Source organism: Brassica napus, chromosome A5 (genome assembly GCF_020379485.1).
Source record: "Brassica napus cultivar Da-Ae chromosome A5, Da-Ae, whole genome shotgun sequence".
In the NCBI taxonomy this organism is placed as follows: Eukaryota; Viridiplantae; Streptophyta; class Magnoliopsida; order Brassicales; family Brassicaceae; genus Brassica; species Brassica napus.
In genome coordinates this window covers 18,726,900-18,743,082 of record NC_063438.1, presented here as the reverse complement: position 1 = coordinate 18,743,082, position 16,183 = coordinate 18,726,900, and the positions used below count along the sequence as shown (strand labels likewise).

The following is a 16,183-nucleotide window of genomic DNA, read 5'->3' as shown; positions in this document are numbered from 1 at the left end:
TAGGACCAAGTCTCCATAACACACACACACAAACTCCAGATATTCAAACACTAGAGGCAGTTTTGATGAAGAGAAAGACATTCAGGTCAACAAACTCAAACACCCAATCCATTTTAAAAGTTACGGGACCATAAGCTTCGCAGATCTGAATGTCCTTACTCTCCATCATCCCAACCGTGCTTGTCTGCAACGTTACATGCCCAACTGGCAAAATATCTCGGACAACATATAAGAACAAACCTCATGCCAAACATAACAACACATCTCCAAAAAAACTATGTTTACAAAGATCGAATTGTGGGATAGATTTAGTAGCTGAGAGCGGAGAGAGAAACCGCATCACACCTGTGGATCTATCCCAACGGTTGTCTGGCCGCTTACTGACTTAACAGCAATTCCTTAACGCATCCTCGAAAAATGGCCATGCCACCAGAACGAGGCATGACCTTAGATATAAGGTGCAAAACTCATAACTCCATATTCAATTAACAAAAAGAACAAAGTGTAGAATAGATTTAGTAGCTGAAAACAGAGAAACATCTGTTTCACCTGTGGATCTATCCCAACGGTTGTCTGGCCGCTTGCTGATTTAACAGCTATCAGTTTATGCACTGTTGCTCGATGACTATGCCATTTAATTTGACATAGCCTTCCAAACATTAGTGCAGAAAAATTATCAAATACGAAACCAACCAAACGAATCAAAACAAAAATACTGATGCTACAGATTCGAAAATTAAATGTTATCCGTATAACAGAACCCAGAGAGATAAGAAGCCTCGACACTACTGGTTTACTGTCGGAGAACGACGAAGCGCTGGGATTTATACGAGACAAACAAAATTAGGGTTTTGAGAGAGGAGATAGCTTCGTTAAGTAAACCAATGTTTATCATCACTTTGATGGGCCGTCCCAGTAAAGCCCATATGTTTTATTTATTCGGGTCGGGTTGAGGTTAACCCGGTCCTTGCACGGCGGCCACGACGTAACGAAAAATTAGGGTTTGGCGATGGAGGGAGACGCTTCCGTTAAAGAAAATTATAATGGGCTAATCTATTATAGCCCACATTCTTTGTTGCGTCGGTTCGTGTTTACAAAATGTTTTTTCTTTTCCTTTAATTCGGATGTCTGGACCAAGTTATAAACCAATCTTCCAAGAGAAACAGAATCAAACATACTAACAAATAGTCCATTTCCAAATTTTCTTCTGAGCTTTACGACTGGGAACAAATTACAATGCAGATAGTCAACACTATTATAAGACCAGCATTCCAGCAATAGGAGTGAGCCTCGCTTCCCTTTACGTGCCTAACAGATTCGTCTGACGCCATAATCAGAGCCGGTCTTTGAAGTTCTGGGAGCCTTATTTGAAAAAAAAAAATGTTAAATTAACAATATTTTTATTCACTTTTATTTTTAAGAGAAAAAGACCAAAATAGCACTAAATCAAGTTTTTGTTCCCGAACTAGCACTCAAGGCCAAAAGTCACAAAAGTAGCACTCAAGGGGTGGGGTTTAGGGTTTAGAATTTAGGGTTTAGGGTTTAGAGTTTAGGTTTTAGGGTTTAGAGTTGAGAAGTAAGGTTTTGGGGATAAGATTTCAAATTTTGAAAAATAAAAAAATCTAAATTTTTCAAAAGATAAAATGTTATTTTGGTCATTTTAGTTTTTGAGTGCTATTTTCGTGATATAAACTTAGAAAAGTGTTATTTTGGAGATTTGCCCTCTATTTAAAGAAAAAAATAATCAGTTTCAATAACATTATTAGCATAATATCCTTTTATTTATTTTTGTTCATTTTAAATCATAATAACAGAAAACCTATTAGTTTCATTTAAATTTATGTATAATAAAAAGTAGCTTTCATTTTTTTAAATTTACATTCACATTATATATATATACTAGATTGTGATCCGCGCTTTCAAAGCGCGGAATCGTTTCTTTTTAAAATTTCATTCAAATTAATAAAGACTTGTCGAATCTATATTTTAATAGATTTTTTTATTTGTTTATAGTCAATTTTTATAATATTGGTTAAAAGTTATTGAAAATTAAAAATTACAGAAAATGATACATTTATTATAGTAGTTTAATGTGTTTTCTTAATATGTGTGAAAATACTAAAAGGTCTATATTTTAGGAACGGATGGAGTATTGCCATTTACTCATAAACGTTTTTTGGTCATTATAACAAAATAAACAAAATAAAATAAAAATAAACGCCGGACAGAGCGTCTCAAGACCGTCTACCACTTGATCTTAGAAGATGGGCGTCGACAAAAAAAAAACAAAATAAACACCTTAGTATTAGTCATCCATATTTACATATGTCGCGTTAAGACTTTTCATTTTGAAACGTTGCATTCTTTTTCTTTATATGCTACAGGATCCATATGTTATTGTCACCAACGTTATTAATTTTGATATCTACGTTTTGACTAACTTCTCATGATTCAACATAATGACAACTCCACAGAAAACTACTTCCTCCGGTTTTTTTATATATGACGTTTTAGAAGAATTTTTTTGTTCCAAATTATTTGAAGTTTTCAATTTTTTATGTAAAATTTATTACTAATTAATGTTAGATGACCAATGATATTATAGTTTCTATTTAATTATTGGTTAATATGTGTTAGGTAAATAATTAATAATTTTTTGTTTAGAAATTAAATGTTTTTTTAATCTATGTGCATAATCCTAAAGTATCATATATAAAAAAATGAAGAGAGAGAGAGAGAGAGAGAGAGAGAGAGAGAGAGAGAGAGAGAGAGAGAGAGAGAGAGAGAGAGAGAGAGAGTATTGCTATTTAATGGTTTGAATGTTCCGAAGCAAAGAATAAAGACATATCCCATTCTTCTGTGGGTGAGCCTTTATTCCCCATCTGAAATTATTAAATATTTAATATGTTTTTTTTTCACAGTTTTACAATTCGTTTTCTTCCTTTTTTTTTTCCAAGCCTTGAAAAATACAGTAGTAAAATTATTATTGGGAAGATTACTAAAATAACTCCAAATTATGTTATTATTACTAGAGTAATTTATAACTTTTTTTAATTACTAAAATATTTTTTATGCCTACAATGCCCTTATTTTCTTTGTTAACAAAAAAACAAATTACAGAAAAAAAAATTATTGCACGTCATCAATTTTTTTTTCTTAACGAAACAGTAACATAAGTCTGCTATAAAAAATCTGCAATACTTGATGGCAATTTTAATAAACTGTTGCAGATTTATTGTTTACCGAAAACTTAGTATCATAGACTTATACCATCACATACTTTCAAAAACAAGTCTACCTCACATGATGGTAGATTTGATTATACTCGCAGATTTATTTTACGTTGGCAGACTTTTAGTGGTAGATTTTTTTCCTATGACGACAGGTTTTGTAATATGTCGAAAGTTTTATACTGGCATGCAGATTTATCTCGTAGACTTTTTTATAATTTAGCAGATTTTCTTTTCATGTTATAGCAGACTTATACTTTCTACGTTTACAAACAACAAACTTTCAGAATAAGTATGCTTCTAGTTACGGCATACTTACGGCATGCTTTATTCTAGTTACCGCAGACTTTCAAGGGATGGCAGACTTTTTCATCCAGAACCGGTTAACAACTTAATTGGTTAACTAATTAGAAGAAAAAAATTCCGGTTTGCTCTAATTAAACCAAAATTTCGACCATACCTTCAACCAGTTATTAAAACCTAGATTTAGCCGTAAAACTTCTTCTTCTCCAAGTCACGATCATTTTTTGGACAAGTGGCTATTTCACGCTAATCTCAAGAGAAACTGATGGAGGGGGTTATAGCCGTTTGTGGGCAGTGGTTATTCGAGAAGGATAAGTGGATGTTTCACGTTGATAACAGAAGAGGAAGCAAAGTAATTCCAGTCAGTGACAAGACAAGCTTTGAAGATATGATTAACATGGTTTATGAGGACTACGGATTAGATAAGAGACATGTTAATATCGAATTGAGTTACATGCTTGGCAGGAAAAGCTTGATGAAGCTAACTCGTGACACACCCCCAGTTAAAATTGGGAATTTTCGACAGTTGCAAGGTTTCTTCCGTCTCCTACAATCTGACAAAGTTCGTCTATGCATAGAGGTCACTTTTAAAGACAACATGAAGACGATGAAACATATTAACCAGTATGATTGTAATCATGATGAAGACTCAGACACTGACGGAGAACGGTTTGACTATTGCGATGATTCAGATGGTGCGACATCAGATGATGAAGACTTTATAGCCTACGGATTAATTCCAGAAGTAGATACAAATATGAGGAAAGTGTGTACGCCAAAGATGGGGGTGGGAAGCAAATCGAAAAAGGCTAAGGCAGTGGCTCCACATGTTAGGCAGCAACAACTGAATTCACTAAATATTTCTGTTGGCCAAAGTTTTGAGTCCAAGTCTGCTTTACAAACACGACTTAAGATGTTGACGATAGTGCAACAGTTTGATTACGATGTCGAGTACTCAACACCGAATCTGTTAGTCGTAAAATGTTGGGTTGAAGGCTGTAGTTGGAGGCTACGAGCATCACCGACAAGTGATACTCCTCGCTTTACTGTACGTGTCTATGTTTCAGATCATACTTGTTCAGTTACAGAGAGATCAGCTCGTTGCAGACAAGCAACACCAGATATTCTCGGATCTTTATACACTGATTTCATTGGTGGAGTGGAGTCAACCATTTTGCCAAGTCATGTGAAGCAGTCCCTTAACATGTGCTTTGGAATAAAGGTTTATTTCATTTACTTGTTTACTCAAAATTTGATTTATTTCTAACTGTTTCTTACTATTTTAAATGATAGATGGACTACTGGAAAGCTCATCGGACACTGATATGTGCAAGAGAATTGGTTAGGGGATCTGCTGAGAGTGGCTACCAGGAATTACCAGTCTAATTGCATCTGATTAGAGAAGCAAATCCAGGGACATTCACTCGCCTTGTAGTAGATTCTAGTGACAGATTTAAGTATCTTTTCATCGCATTTGGTGCTAGCATCAAGGGATTTCCATTCATGAGGAAGGTTGTTGTGGTCGATGGCACATTCTTGCAAGGAAAGTACAAAGGGACTCTACTAATTGCATCAGCACAGGATGGCAACTTCCAAATATTTCCAGTAGCATTTGCGATAGTCGATACTGAAAATGATGAATCATGGAAGTGGTTTTTCAGACAACTCAGCTGTGTGATTCCAGATGACGAAAGGCTTGCTATTATTTCTGATAGGCACAAATCAATTGGAAAAGCAATAGCCCATGTATATCCAACTGCCAGCCGAGGAGTTTGCACTTATCACTTGTATAAGAATGTCTTGTTAAAGTTTAGAGGCTGCGAGTTGTTTGGCTTGGTTAAAAAGGCAGCTAATTCATACAGGCCTTCAGATTTTGAGACCATATTCGATGAGATCAAAGAACTGCACCCGGCATTACATGATTATTTACAGAAAGCAGATGTACGCAAGTGGGCGAGAGCTCATTTCCCTGGTGATAGGTACAATGATGTTAGGAGTTTTCAAGGCTCCTAAGACAAATGTTGTAGTATAAAAGATTGTCGAACCAGTTCTGAGGGATATTAAAGCACCGAGAATGCAAGTACTCACTTAATCTAAGTGCAACCAATGATTTAGATGAGTTTTAAACTACTACTAATACTAGAAAGCAATAATAGAATGATACTTTCTTGACTAAGGGAAAAGAGAACTCATGGGCATAGGGATTAGACCTTGGGTGATCAAGTATCAAACTAAGGATGGCAAATGATCAATCAAACTATCAACCTTAAGCCTAGACACAATTCTAAGCAAGCTCTATGTCTAGATGAATGCTCATTTGCTAACATATCTCAAACATCAAATGTCTTTGGTTGAATAATATGAAAGCAATCATTACTAACAAGTCTATTAGCTATCTTAGCACCTTTAACAACAAATGTCTTTGGCAAAGTATACTAAAAGCCTAGGAGAGTTGTCTCGGGCATTTCATCGAACACCTTTCGGGTGAAAAATGCCTAAGGATCAACAACTGAGTGGCCAACTCAGAAGATGCATTATGATTACTCTACTAGCAAGGAAATATGAATGATCTACACTAAAACATCCTAGCTCTAACCTAATCACCCTTAATCTCCCTAACCCATGAATTCAAAAGGTGATTACTCACTAATCTCCATGATTCCTCTTAAACCCATATTGGATTTCAGGTTAATCATGTAGAGAAATAGATAAGAAATCAACAAGAACACAAGAACATAACAATCAAAATCCAAGAGATGAACTTCTCCAGAGAGTTTTTGTGTATTTCTCAATAGATCAAAAGATAATCTGCCCTGGTGGCTACAAAAGATGTTTAAAACATAGGTTTTAGAAATGTAAAACGTGCATAATGAAATGACCAAAAGGCCCTTAAGTAAAATAGAAATCGAGCAGATAATAGACGCGGAGCGACCTCGGCATGTCGCTCCGACAAGTCGCTCCGGCCTTCGGGAGCGACCTCAGTGGGTCGCTCTGAGAGGTCGCTCCAGGCTTCGCTTCGTGTCGTCTCGCCATAGAGACGCGAGCGACCTCGGGGTGTCGCTTTGGGAGGTCGCTCCGAGAGGGGTGTGAGATGCGAGCGACCTCGGGGCGTCGCTCTGGGCAAGTCGCTCTGGGGGGTTCTTTGGAGCGACCTCATGACGTCGCTGCGGAACCTCGCTCCCATGCTCTGCTCGTCAAATGATCACCTATTTCACGTCCTTTAAGCTCCAAATGCATCCAAATGTCCCCAAGAACTCCATGTGGCACTCCAACACCTAATAAGGACAATGAATGCAAAATGCAACCTAGACATGGCTAAATCCTAATCTACATGATGAAAATGCTCATGGATGAATGGATAAAACAATGCAAATATGCAAGATATCATACAACTTGACTACGACCAACATAGCTGAATCTATCAACAAAGTGCTTTCAGATGAAAGGAGTTTGCCGGTTGTAAGACTTATAGAAGCAATTAGGCAAATGATGATGCGCTGGTTTTCGTCACGTAAGATTGATGCAAATTCAATGAAAACAACTCTAACTCGTGGAGTAGAGAAGCTTTTAGAGGTAAACCTGATTTTCTATTACACATGAATATTTGGTGAACACAATACTAACATTTGAGACATACTTTTGTAGGGCCGTGTACCTTATGCTAAAACGCTGTGCGTGCAACAGATAGATATTCATCAATATCAGGTTTCAAGTGTCTCATCTACCCACATAGTGAATTTGACTGAGAGAAGTTGTTCATGTCGCAGATTTGACTTAGAAAAACTACCTTGTGTTCACGCAATTGCAGCAGCTGAAGCGACAAAGTTATCAACCATTTCATTGTGTCTTCCATACTATCTTACAAACTATCTGTACAACGCTTACTCTGTGGCAGTAATGCCGAGATATGCTGATACACCAGTCCCTGATAATGTCGCAGGAAAAATTTGTTTGCCTCCCGAGGTTCGCCAACCACCAGGGAGACCCAAAAATTCAAGAATGAAGTCTTGGTTTGAGAAAGGTGAAAATAAGAAACGACCAAGAAAAGAGCACAAATGTTCGATTTGTAATCAAGTTGGTCACAATTGCAAAACATGTCCTGTTGGTTAGACAATGCGTCATTTGTTTTTTGGTAGACAATTTGCTATTGTTTTTTGTTGGACAATTTAACTTCTATTTTATTGGATTCTGGTTAGACAATTTGTTCTCTGTTTTACTCTGTTTTACATGAAAGTCCAATTTTTTTTTCCCAGAAAACCACTAATTCGATCACCCAGCCTCAAATCGATAGAAAATTGACAAATTGAGATCAAGTCAAGTGAAACAACTTGGTTTATCACCTTGCTTTCACGATTTTGAACTAAAAATCACAAAAATCTGCAATCTTCATGACCCTAGAATTGATCTGAAGAAGATGAACTTATTTACCATTATGCCATTAATGAATTAGCAAATACAAAAAAATAAAAACACTCTCTGCTGGGTTTGAACCCATGAAGTGATGGGCGAAAAACCACCCAAATACCACCAGACAACGACACAACTTATGTATTGACCTGCATCAATAATAATATTATTCTTATGGCTGATGCGTTCCCTGTTCACGGAAGCCGCGGAGTCCGTTTGAGTTCTTTGAAGATTGAGACACGAGCTGTTCAGCTCTATATACTCTTAATCTCTTATTATTTAATTCTCTCTTGTTTGGGTTTTGTTGCCTATTGGCAGTTGTTTTCTTTGGTTGTTGCCAAGTCTTTTGACTTGAGATACATTTGTTACAAGGTTTGATGACAAAAAAAAAAGCCACAAAAGAACACAGTTTTGAAGCTAATTCAGAAGCGTGTTTGATCAACGTCTCCACAACCCTTCCACATCTCTAGACTATCATAACTTCTCGAAATATTGATTTCAAAACCAAACCAAACCATAAAAATGTTACACATCCGAAAAATGAAAATACTACATATCCATAACGTTCAAAACATAGAATATCATATCAGAAACTTAAAATACTACAGACCCAAAACCTCATCATAGATCTCAGCAGCTAACTTAATACGCATTGCCAGAATGCACTGATCAGAAAGTCCTTCAAAACCACAGCCAATCGCCTTACACTCTATATACTTCAGAGCGTAAACACCACAATCACCAGGCTCTTCATTATGCGGAACATTTTTAAGTCTTGAAATCCTGAACTGCTGTGAACTCTTCCTTTCTGGAACCATTTCTTTCAACAATAAAGGAATCATCTTCGTGAAAGGACGACACTCTTCTAGAAGATCCGTGTGGCTTGGGACAACTGTCTGTATGCTATCGTAAACATGGATTATTTTCTTGTCAAGATCCACTTCTAAAGCGACCCAATGGTCACCATTTATCAAGTGGCAAAGAAACAACCGATCCACATCCTTCAGCCACTTTCTGTTGTTGGAAAACTCTGTAGGGTGATTGCCATTGAACACCTTCTTGTAAGTATCTGAGAACTTCCACGTTTTAGGATCATATTTCTTGTAGTCTCTGACCCACATCTTGACAAACCAGTGCTCAAGAAAAGCTATCTTTGCTGAGTACGGTGAAGGGTCCCTCATAGCTCTTTTATGAAACATAAGCATTGCAGATGCCATATGCTATAAAAAAAATTGTGTGTTAACCACCCGGATTCATGTTGATACAAGAAAAAGAAATAAACTTACAGAATCTGACAGCCACCCAAAACGATCTTTTTCCCACACATTTCTTGGCGTTATTAGCTTTATATAGAAGTTAGTGTCTACATCGTTATCACCACTGAAATGAATAAAAAACAAGCTCAAGTTAGTATAACAGTAACAAATTATTAAGAACAAATAAGGCGTGCTAATAATTAAACTTACTCAAGACTTCGCAAATAATCCAGTAGCTTCTTAAATTTTGTCTCATCAACTTTAGCTAAGGGATCATAGCAGGCTTTAGAGACATCACCTTTTATGATCCCTTTGACAGTTGAGTTACCTACATATGGATACACTTGGGTCTTTGTCAGCTGTGTCTTGCATTTTTGCAAAGGTCCATCCAAGACTGCCGCCAACTGGTCTAATGTGGCACCTAGATTACCATATTTTTGCTTGTCTTCTGAATCAGACCATGTTCCACCAGAATCCCTAAGTTGTGGAACTTCAACCTTCTCCTTCTTTACATTTTTCAATCCTCTAGCTGGTTTTTTTACTTGTGTTGTTCCAACAACCTTCTCACCACCAGTGTCAAGTAGAATTGGAGATGTTAGCTTGACCTCGGATTTTTTGGCTTTCTTTCTAACCACACATTGTATTGCCGCATCCATTTGTGATGAGGCTTTGTCTTGGACCATCCATGACTAATTTCAGCATATAAAAAACAATAGAAAGTCAAATTTCAAGAGTAAGTTATTTTAAAATGAAATAGACATACTAGTTAAAGGAAGCAAATCACTAACCGGGTCGTTGCTGTTGACTTCATCTTCATGGTTCACATTGTAATGTGCATCATTTTTAGGGACAGTAGCTTGCATTTGCTCTCTAAGTTGAGCAATCTCTTCTTGTAAAGTGGAGATTTTCTGTGTAAATACCAGCACGGCTTCACCAATCCTTGCATTTACTTTTTCATCTACAGATGCGTCTACTGCAGTCAACACCTTCTCAACAATGACTGTGTCAATACTTCCAACCTTTGCAGTCAATGTTATCATTGCTTCCATTAGGCCAAGTTGGAATGTATCATCTCGACTTGAGTTAAGGCTGGATCCACAAGCATGCTACAACACAGTAAACAAACTCAGCAATAAACATCAAGCATATATGTATAACAAAAGGCTTATATACTCACAGTGGATGTCCTCTCTTTTGGCATTTTTTTTTCATACACTCTTGTTCTTCACTCACCAATTTCCTTTTCTCTTTGTTTGGTACTGGTGCAGTACGCGAGTTCAAGTTCCAATACGTATCATCGAGCTCACCATGTAGAATGTATGTGATCAAGTTGTGAAGATCATCATCAACCTTGTCCTCTGGCCATTGAGGGTATATCTCAGCTTCTTGCTTGACAATGAGATGTCTGACTCGTACCTACCAATAAAATAATGCAAATATGTTAGTATCTTAATATCTCAAGTGATCACTTTAAAAAAAAACAATAATGAAGAAAAGAAACGTAACCTTCAGATGGAGACTTTTCTCCTTTTTATAAAACTCATCCCAGTTTATACGACCACGAGATCCATACCAGGAGAGAAGAGGAACTTGGTTACCCTCAATATGATTCCCATATTCATGCCCAATACCAGGTATCGACTCATACACCCAGATGAAGAGAGCGTGTACGCATCCGCGAAGTGTATACTTGTTCCTTCCTTCATATGAAACAATTTTCACTGAATTTACCAGGCTAGAAAATCCCACACGCCCCCAAGGGTATCTGTCAAATGCTTCTATGTCTAGGACTCTCTTTGCTTGATCCAAAGGAATTCTACTGTCTGGAGAGATGCCAAGTACTCCAATAGACAAGACACATAGTAAACCAATCATTCTTCTCTTCTCAAACGACCAATTCCTAATTTTAGTGAACAACGACTGCAACTCAGAAAGCATAGGACCATGTGAAGGAGAGACACCAAGCTCTTCCCAAAATGGCTTATGATCAATCTCCACCTCGTCATTTATGTTGAAAGGCTCGCAATTTAAACTCGTAATATCACCAAACTCATATAGCGAAAACCTAATTGGCTGACCTTCTATAGCAGACCATATCTCATGGATATTATTAACCACCAATTGGTTTGTAAGTAAATGATGAACCGCCTTGGCTGACCAGGTATAATTCAGCTCTTTCAGCCTCAGAATAACTCCAACAGATGATGTTTTAATGGATTCCCACACATCTAAACCAACTACTTCTTCCACCATCTGTAAATTAGCCAAATGACAGTTATGATTCATGCTTCCACTTTGCAATGGACATTTCCCCTCTGGATAAAGTCTTGCTGGATATTTTTTTCCACTTTTTGATGTAGTCATCCGTCTGCAAAATTGTAAAATGTAGTAAGTATTAGAAAATTTTTTTTTTTCCAAAAACATAGAAACGACCAAGACTGAAGAACACAAACGACCCAGACATACCCAAACTGATATCAACAAATGTACAAATGAAAAACACTTCTACTCTGTATCAAAACAAAATCGAATTCATTTGATACTCTGTATCAAAAATAGTTTGACAGAGACTGACCTTTGATGGCAAAATAGGTGAATTAAACTGATTGATGTGGAGAGGAGCTTATAAGAGTGTCGAAATCAACGAGAATAAGTGATGAAAGCCTTGAGATTCGACGCAGCTGAGAATTTTCGAAAGGGGGTTTAGGTTTCGTCGCTTGGGTTTTGGATTCACTTAGTGGTTGATTAGGGTGTGGAGATGAAGAAATCGATGAGAAATCATGATGGAAACCAAAGAGAGTCAAGAGATTGAGGATTTCACAATTTGGGGATTTAGGATTCTTGGGGTCATGGAAGAGAAAAGTGTCGTGAGGATATTTTTTTTTTCAAAGAGGTTTTACTTTTTTTTGGTCAAGTAAGAGTAATTTTGCCTTAATTTATTTTTACTGGGAACTAATTTTTTAACCGATAGGGCATTTCAGTCTTAATTATGCATTTTCTATCTTTCTTTTTTTTGTGTGTTAATCTAGTCATTAGTTATAAAATGTGAGTTATTAGAGGTAATTTCCCATTATTTTATCACAGTTCTTTTACTGATTTAAGACTACAAATCGCATCGTTATTGTGTCGGTAAGGAGTGTCATACTCCTAAGTTGGGGTACGTGTTAGTATTAATAATTCGTTGCTTGAAATATCAAGTATATGCACGTTTTTATGTCAAAATTTCCCAAGTATTAAAAATATAAATAAAATTGTTTCATGTTCGGTTAAAAGAGAATATACGTGTAAGGGCATCTTCGTCATATACTATTTTTATGTCAAAATTATATTATATTATGTGATGATTGTTTTTAGTTATTGTTTTAGTTTTTGGTTTTTGCTTTTTCAAAATTCATTTTTCTTCCAATCAAGTTTTAACTTTTAGTTTTTGTTTTTTTAAGTCATTTAATTTGCCAAACAAGCTTTACTGTTTTTCAAAGCTTTAACTAATTTACGAAGAACAAAGAAAAAAAAACAACTTTTATGAGTCTTTAGTAAAAAAAAATTTGGTTTCTTTTTGTAGAAAATATTACATTTTAATTAATTTATAGTTAAATAAAAATATCTTCGTCAAGATAAAATTGTAGTAAAATTATTTTATCACAGTTCTTTTACTGATTTAAGACTACAAGTCGCATCGTTATTGTGTCGGTAAGGAGTGTCATACTCCTAAGTTGGGGTACGTGTTAGTATTAATAATTCGTTGCTTGAAATATCAAGTATATGCACGTTTTTATGTCAAAATTTCCCAAGTATTAAAAATATAAATAAAATTGTTTCATGTTTGGTTAAAAGAGAATATACGTGTAAGGGCATCTTTATCATATACTATTTTTATGTCAAAATTATATGATATTATATGATGATTGTTTTTAGTTTTTGTTTTAGTTTTTTGTTTTTACTTTTTCAAAATTCATTTTTCTTCCAATCAAATTTTACCTTTTAGTTTTTATTTTTTTAAGTCATTTAATTTGCCAAGCAAGCTTTACTGTTTTTCAAAGCTTTAACTAATTTACGAAGAACAAAGAAAAAAACAACTTTTATGAGTCTTTAGTAAAAAAAAATTTGGTTTTTTTTTTAGAAAGTATTACATTTTAACTAATTTATAGTTAAATAAAAATATCTTCGTCAAGATAAAATTGGCATCCAAGTTTTTGTACATAAAATAATATTTTTAAAATAATGTAAAATAATTATTTGTTTTTCGTATATGTAAAATGAATTTAGATATTTATATATAATATTAATTAGTTGTAAACTTTCAGTTATTTACTTATATAAATAAAACTATTGAATAATTATAATAACTATTAGACACATTATAAATATCTAAAGTTGTAAAAACACATAATATTATAATATTATATAATAAGAGATAATATAAATTACATATATAATAAAACAACATACGTAAGGAATTCTTTCTTAATTTTACTATCCAGCATATACCAAGGGCGCAAAATACTCTGGCGGACAAGTTGGCACGAGGTGCTAGGACTTCGCCATCTGCTATGGTTTATGTTGATTCAATTCCCCCGAGGTGGTTCTCGGACCAGGAATCTTCTTAGTTTCATAGCCTTTTGTTGTAAAAAAAAAAAAAAACAACATACATATACATAAATTTTAGATATGTAATTTTTTAAGTGTTTATGTAATTTTCTTTATTTCTGAAGTTGGTTTCATTTATTTTTAGTTTATGTGAGCTTTATTTAATATATTTTTATATTTTGTGAAATTTACTTAATGTTATGTGATATTTATTCTATTTTTTTTTTATTTTGGTGTACTTAGATAATCTAAATTAAGTTTAACATAAAAAAATAATAATAATAATAAGGACTAAGAAGAAATAAACAGTAATTTTGAGGATCTGATATTCGGTTGGAATGATAACATTTTTAATTTGAGGATTTGAGGTTGGATTGGAAACGTCTTTTTGGAAGGTGTTGGTTTTGGTAGCATAAGATGTAAAAATGATGCTATTAATTATATCATATTGTGAAACAATAGATTTAGAGCTAAATGTTTCTGTGTATTTTATTAATGAATAAGACATCCCTTTATATAAGGGTTACATGAGAGATAAATAGAAATACATAAATGGAAAACTTACAAATCATAAACCAATAAAAAATAGGAAAACTAGAAGAATGGAAACTCCAAGTTGGTTGCCTCTCTCTCCAAGTCGGTCGCCTCTCCCTTTCTAGGTTTGGGCCGTCTCTCTCTCTAGGGTTTGGGCTGGTTATGGATCAGACCGGTTATGGACATCCATCAATTGATTTATAACATATCATAAATAAATGACATATTACCACAGTATTACAGATACTAGGAGCATTGCCTCCGCGCAAACGCAGGATTGTGGACAAAGTTTTTTGTTTCATCTCAATATTTGATAGGGTTATTGTAGTTGTGAATTTTGCGTTTTGAGTTGTTTTTCAAGTTTTTTTTATTGTTATACGGTTAGAGTTGGGATGATGAATTATGTATGCATTGTTCTCCACTTATGAAGTACTAAACTGTGTTAGTAATGTGATTGATATAGTTCGTGGTGTTGTTTGCTGTGTCACTGAAACTTCATGTTTCTGTTTTGTTTCATATTTTTATTTTCAAAATTTCAAGCTTTAATTTTAGTTATAGATTTGATTATTTTATTTGATGGTAGAAGCATTTTTACTTTTTTTGTTCATTTATTTGAACATGTAATATATTTTTAATAAATGATTGTGTTGACAATATGACTCTAAAATTGATATAATATGATCTCAAACTAAATAATTATGTTTTTTGGTATAAAACCGAATAAACCGAAAACCACAGTATATAAACCGAACCGAACCGAAGTAAATATGGATTTAGAATGGTAGTTATAGTTTACTAACCGAAATACCGAAAACCAAAAAAAACCGATCCTAAACCGAACCGATATTCGGATTGAACACCCCTACTCTTTCCGGACCTTTAAAACAAATACATGAAAACTTGTTTTTAAACTTTTTTTATTTTTAAACTTGTAAATATAATTATAAAATGAGTGACATTTTTGAGTAGTTGAGCCTTAATGGGCTTTAAACGAATTTATGTATTTCTCATAAAAAAAGCAATAGCATTGGCCTGTTGACATTGGGCATGTAAGCTATTTTTATAAGACAAGAAGAGTGAGCAGGTGGAGATGTTGTTGCCGTCTTTGTGTCTCTCTGGATTGTCTCTTGTATCTTCTAGTGTAGCTGTGTTTGTTTCTCTTTTATTTGATGGGTAATATGTAAACAAAAATCATTGTTTGTTGTATTTATCAGAGTTCGTAACTTACTCTGCTTTTTTGTTTAGGTAATTTCACTGATCTTGGTTGTCGTCTTCGTCTTCTTTGTTGCGAAAGTAAGTTTTAAAATTGTTAAATAGTTGTAGTTTGTATTTGTTTAGCTGACTCGATGTATGCGTCGTTGAGTTTTAGTTAAGGTGATTGGTTTGATGTATTTGCTTTGAAGTTTATTTCTAAGATTAGACAAAAAAGAGAGGTGGTTATTAATGATTCGTCTTTTTTTGGAATTCTAGTTTTTGGTGTTTTGATTGTTTGAGTTGTTGTGGTTTCTTTTAAGCTGTAAAATAAATGTTTGTTTAAAATTAGTTTGATAAGTAAGGAAGATAAATAAACGACCACAGATTTTGGGTAAGAAATATTTTTGATTATTGATGTTAGCACAATATATATAATAATAATATAAATAGAATTGTGTGTTGATTGTTTCTTACGGATCAATGAGGAGATGGATAACGAGTCGTGTTGTTTTTTGGTAAGAACAAAGCTCTGGACAGAAAGTATTTTCCCAACCATATCTGTGAGTTTAAATATTAGTTATGATATCGAAACATAATGGAACCATCTTTCGAAGACGACATGTAATGATTAGCACGTCTCGCGGGAATAAACCCATGAATCACAGAATCTGC

The 16,183-nt window shown here is 34.6% G+C and overlaps 1 protein-coding gene and 2 non-coding genes across 3 annotated transcripts; all 3 read right to left on the bottom strand.

Moving 5' to 3' along the window:
- Window positions 1-293: 293 nt before the first annotated feature.
- LOC125609725 lies at window positions 294-464 on the bottom strand. Its single transcript, XR_007339874.1, has one exon. It is a non-coding gene; the product is annotated as a small nucleolar RNA snoR143 (small nucleolar RNA).
- Window positions 465-500: 36 nt separating this feature from the next.
- On the bottom strand, window positions 501-668 carry LOC125609724. Its single transcript, XR_007339873.1, has one exon. It is a non-coding gene; the product is annotated as a small nucleolar RNA snoR143 (small nucleolar RNA).
- Window positions 669-8,542: 7,874 nt separating this feature from the next.
- Window positions 8,543-11,449, bottom strand: LOC106404814. The gene is made up of 6 exons (XM_022712733.1): window positions 10,703-11,449; window positions 10,430-10,612; window positions 9,985-10,302; window positions 9,407-9,885; window positions 9,227-9,320; window positions 8,543-9,160 (listed from the first exon to the last, which is right to left on the bottom strand). Exons 1-6 carry the CDS (start codon window positions 11,447-11,449, stop codon window positions 8,543-8,545), a joined length of 2,439 nt encoding a protein of 812 aa, XP_022568454.1.
- Window positions 11,450-16,183: the final 4,734 nt, after the last annotated feature.

Coding starts and splice junctions, on each gene's coding strand:
- LOC106404814 (XM_022712733.1), bottom strand. CDS start 11,449: ATGGTGGAAGAAGTAGTTGGTTTAGATGTGTGGGAATCCATTAAAACA. Junction 10,613..10,702: donor AGAAAAGTCTCCATCTGAAG/GTTACGTTTCTT, acceptor TTTTATTGGTAG/GTACGAGTCAGACATCTCAT. Junction 9,161..9,226: donor TTGGGTGGCTGTCAGATTCT/GTAAGTTTATTT, acceptor TTTTTTTTATAG/CATATGGCATCTGCAATGCT.